General features: G+C 40.2%; 1 protein-coding gene across 1 annotated transcript; it reads left to right on the forward strand.

The window, feature by feature from the left end:
• Positions 1 to 1,334: 1,334 nt before the first annotated feature.
• Positions 1,335 to 4,267, forward strand: LOC117960758 (2-aminoethanethiol dioxygenase-like). Its single transcript, XM_034898906.1, has 2 exons — positions 1,335 to 1,648; positions 2,126 to 4,267. The coding sequence occupies exon 2, from the start codon at positions 2,335 to 2,337 to the stop codon at positions 3,106 to 3,108; it is 774 nt and encodes a 257-aa protein (XP_034754797.1). The 5' UTR covers positions 1,335 to 1,648; positions 2,126 to 2,334; the 3' UTR covers positions 3,109 to 4,267.
• The last annotated feature ends 533 nt before the right edge of the window (positions 4,268 to 4,800 follow it).

The raw sequence follows: 4,800 nt of genomic DNA on the forward strand, positions 1-4,800 counted from the left end.
CAACTGTTTATATATCTGTTAGTTAACTATTTCAACTGTTTATATATCTGTTAGCTAACTATTTCAACTGTTTATCCACCAGTTAGCTAACTATTTCAACTGTTTATCCATCTGTTAGCTAACTATTTCAACTGTTTATCCATCTGTTAGTTAACTATTTCAACTGTTTATCCATCTTTAAGCTAACTATTTCAACTGTTTATCTATCTGTTAAGCTAACTATTTCAGCTGTTTATCTATCTGTTAATTTAACTATTTCAACTGTTTATCCATCTGTTAGTTAACTATTTCAACTGTTTATCTATCTGTTAATTTAACTATTTCAACTGTTTATCCATCTGTTAATTTAACTTTCAACTGTTTATCCATCTTTAAGCTTACTATTTCAACTGTTTATCCATCTTTAAGCTAACTATTTCAGCTGTTTACATATCTGTTAGCTAACTATTTTAACAGTTTATATATCTGTTAGTTAACTATTTCAACTGTTTATCCATCTTTAAGCTAACTATTTCAACTGTTTATCCATCTGTTAGCTAACTATTTCAACTGTTTATATATCTGTTAGTTAACTATTTCAACTGTTTATATATCTGTTAGCTAACTATTTCAACTGTTTATCCATCTGTTAGCTAACTATTTCAGCTGTTTATCCATCTTTAAGATAACTATTTTAGCTGTTTATCCATCTTTAAGCTAACTATTTCAGCTGTTTATCCATCTTTAAGCTAACTAATTCAACTGTTTATCCATCTTTAAGCTAACTAATTCAACGGTTTTAACCATCAATTTTAGATAAATACACTCATGAATAAACAGTTGAAATAATTAGCCAGATGGATAATGGCTGTTCATTTAGCTAACTTATTCCACTGTTTATCCATCTTTTAGCTAATTATTCCTTTATCGTGTTAGCAAACTGCCTACATGTCATGAATGCTAACCCTTTACATTGCATGTTGTTGTAATACGTAAATATAAATATAAATATTTAAATATAAATATAATCCTACAAGGGGAAGAGCCGTGAGATGGCAGAACATTTAAATAAATAAATAACTGTCCGTTGTTATTGCAGTAATAACGACATTCCCCTATGTTGGAGGTACGGTTGACTGGGAGCAAAAGATCATTCAAAGTTAAACATTCTATGGCATGCTGGGTATTGTAGTGCACGGTCTTGGCAGTTAGTTTGATTTAAAAGCAATTTGAATCCGTCACATTGAAAACATCTCGGCTATAAGAAGCAATGTGACAAAAACAACAACTTTTATTTCCTTAATATCACAACGAAACATCATTTGTGTCAGCGAAGATAGTATTGATGGCCCGTCCGACTACATGTCCCACAATGCACGGCGTGTAAACTGATAAAGCGGTGTCTGGTGCGGACGTGTTTGACAGTTATCCACAAATGGGGTCCAGAAGTCGATACGAGTGACCGCAAATGAGTCCAACGCTGCGTGAACGTTAGCCCCGCAGAGTTGTACCGTCACGTATTTGTTGTGTTGCTTTTCTACGTGAAAGTTCGCAAGTGTTCATTGGCCCAAAAACACGAATGAATGAGCACGTGAAGGGGTAGAAAGCAGACAGTGAACGCGGGCAATGAACGTGGTGTTGTGAGCGGAACAAAGAGAACAACAAAGAGGTGAGGTGTCACTCCGCCGTCATTTCGGAATATTGTCGTGTGAAACTTAATATATTTGATCAATTCACTCTTATTTTTTAGTAGTATACAAGTATATTTACACATGTTTTACATTAACATGCATTTACACAGTCATGTTGACACTTAAGTTTTTTTGTGACTCAAACGGACGTGGTTAATTTTGACCGAGTAGCATATAAAAAGCTAATTATTCGAGCTTCAGTCGACCTATATTATTCTCGTTTTAATTCAGTTTATTTGACAATAACGGGGATAACACACGCAGTCCGGGATATATCTGTAACATCTGTAGTTTATTAATTAGGCTACCAAGACAAAAGGATTAGGGTCACGTGTGAAAAAAGGCCCTATATTACTTTTTAATTTTTGTAAATTTAAGTTGTTGCTCGGCTGAACTGTTTTTTTGTGACTTTGTGTCATAGTGACGGAATATTTTCATTTTTTGGTTGACATCAGGAATACAAAAACAACCCAAAATACAACCGTCCAAGGGCCTGAAGAAGAGTGTGTGCGGAGTGAGACAGCCTGTTAACAGACGATCTTTGACGCTAGCTAAGTAGCTAAAGCTAACAAGCGGACGGAGAAAGACAGAGAGAGAGAGAGAGAGAGAGAGAGAGAGAGAGACCGGGAGACCGGGGCTTGCACGGTCCGTTCCTTGCTCCGGTATGATGACAGGTGACAGCAACATGACCTCCATCGTCCAGAGAATAGCTCGCCACGCTCTGCTCACCTTCAGGAGTCCGCCCCGGGTCGGCGAAGAGCCCGGGAAGTCGTTCCTGGAGACCCGAAGCCAGCTGAAGAGCCTGATGACGGAGGTCCGAGCGGCGGACCTGAAGCTAGTGCCCCGGAGAGCCGACAACAATGGGTCCTCCGCCCCGGTGCCGGCCCCGTACCACCACAGCGGGCCTCCGGTCACCTACATGCACATTTGCGAGACGGACCAGTTCAGCATGGGGGTGTTTCTGCTCAAAAGCGGCGCCTCGATCCCGTTGCACGACCACCCCGGGATGCACGGCATGCTCAAAGTCCTGTACGGGAAGGTCCGGATCAGCTGCTTTGACAGGCTGGAGCGGCAGGGGGGCACGCCGGCTGCACCTCCGCTCCCCCCGGCGCAGAAGGGCGCCTTGCAGCGGTCCCTGCTCCGCTCCACGGAGGTCTACACGGAGGAGAGCGGCCCGTGCGTGCTCACCCCGGACCGGGACAACCTGCACCAGATCGACGCGGTGGACGGTCCGACTGCGTTCATGGACATCCTGGCCCCCCCGTACGACCCGGACGACGGCAGAGACTGCCACTACTACAAGGTGCTGACAGAAGCCGAGGTCAAAAACACAGAGCAGCAGCAGCAGCAGAAGGAGGTCTGGCTCGTGGAGATCTCGCAGCCTCCGGATTTCTGGTGCGGAGGGGAGCCGTACCCGGGCCCGGAGGTCTGCCTCTGATACCTTGTGACTCACGTGTACCCGCAACATGGAGCTGGTTTATATGCAGCCTGGAAGGGCACGAGGCCGGGACTTTGGACTTGGTTTGACAACACTAGACTGAATAAAGGGTCTGAATGATATGATGAAATATGCGATTTAAACGATATTACTGCACGATATGATGTAAAATATGGGATTTAAACAATATTACTGCATCATATGATGCATAATATGCAATTTAAAACAATATTACTGCACCATATGATGCATAATATGCGATTTAAACAACATTACTGCACCATATGATGCATAATATGCAATTTAAAACAATATTACTGCACCATATGATGCATAATATGCTATTTAAAGTTATATTACTGCACCATATGATGCATAATATGCAATTTAAAACAATATTACTGCACCATATGATGCATAATATGTGATTTAAAACAATATTACTGCACCATATGATGCATAATATGCGATTTAAACAACATTACTGCACCATATGATGCATAATATGCAATTTAAAACAACATTACTGCACCATATGATGCATAATATGCAATTTAAAACAATATTACTGCACCATATGATGCATAATATGCAATTTAAAACAATATTACTGCACCATATGATGCATAATATGCAATTTAAAACAACATTACTGCACCATATGATGCATAATATGCGATTTAAAGTGATATTACTGCACCATATGATGCATAATATGCTATTTAAAGTGATATTACTGCACCATATGATGCATAATATGCTATTTAAAGTGATATTACTGCACCATATGATGCATAATATGCAATTTAAACAACATTACTGCACCATATGATGCATAATATGCGTTTTAAACAATATTACTGCACCATATGATGCATCATATGCGTTTTAAACAATATTACTGCACCATATGATGCATAATATGGTATTTAAAACAATATGATGGATAATATGTGATTTAAAACGATATTCCTGCGACATATGATGCATAATATGCGATTTAAAACAATATGATGCATAATATGCGATTTGAAATGATAATACTTGCGATAAATTGTCTAAAAACAAGATATTTAAGTGTACTCGCTTCTGCCTTTCTGATCATGATTCTGCTAAAATACAGCAAACTGATTGTTGAATTAAAAGGAGGATTTCTTACATTGTTATTGACTACATTAAACATTTAATAGAACATAAAAAGAACCATTTAATAAATAAAAATAAAAAACGTTATTACATATTAACCCTCGTGTTGTCCTCCTGGGTCAAAAAGAGACAAAAATTTGACATTTTCGTCCCTTTTTCAGACTTTTTATTTTAGTTTCCACGACCACCACTTTACTAGTTTTACTACTTTTTGGAATTCATGGTCAATAACAACTCATTTATAGAGAATTAAACCTGATATTAGAGTTAAAAAAGCAGAAATTATGAGTTATTTTGACTAATAGTTAAGATCAGAGGAATGAAAGAGCGTTGGAAGGAATCCAAGACCGGGTGGACCGAGACCAGGGTCCCGACCGGGGTGGCCCGAGACCAGGGTCCCGACCTGGGTGGACCGAGACCAGGGTCCCCACCTGGGTGGACCGAGACCAGGGTCCCGACCTGGGTGGACCGAGACCAGGGTCCCGACCTGGGTGGACCGAGACCAGGGTCCCCACCTGGGTGGACCGAGACCAGGGTCCCGACCGG

The sequence above is a fragment of the Etheostoma cragini genome, chromosome 17 (assembly GCF_013103735.1).
Source record: "Etheostoma cragini isolate CJK2018 chromosome 17, CSU_Ecrag_1.0, whole genome shotgun sequence".
In the NCBI taxonomy this organism is placed as follows: domain Eukaryota; kingdom Metazoa; phylum Chordata; class Actinopteri; order Perciformes; family Percidae; genus Etheostoma; species Etheostoma cragini.

Bases quoted from the DNA above. Each gene is read 5' to 3' on its own strand.
- LOC117960758 (XM_034898906.1), top strand. From the start codon at position 2,335: ATGATGACAGGTGACAGCAACATGACCTCCATCGTCCAGAGAATAGCT.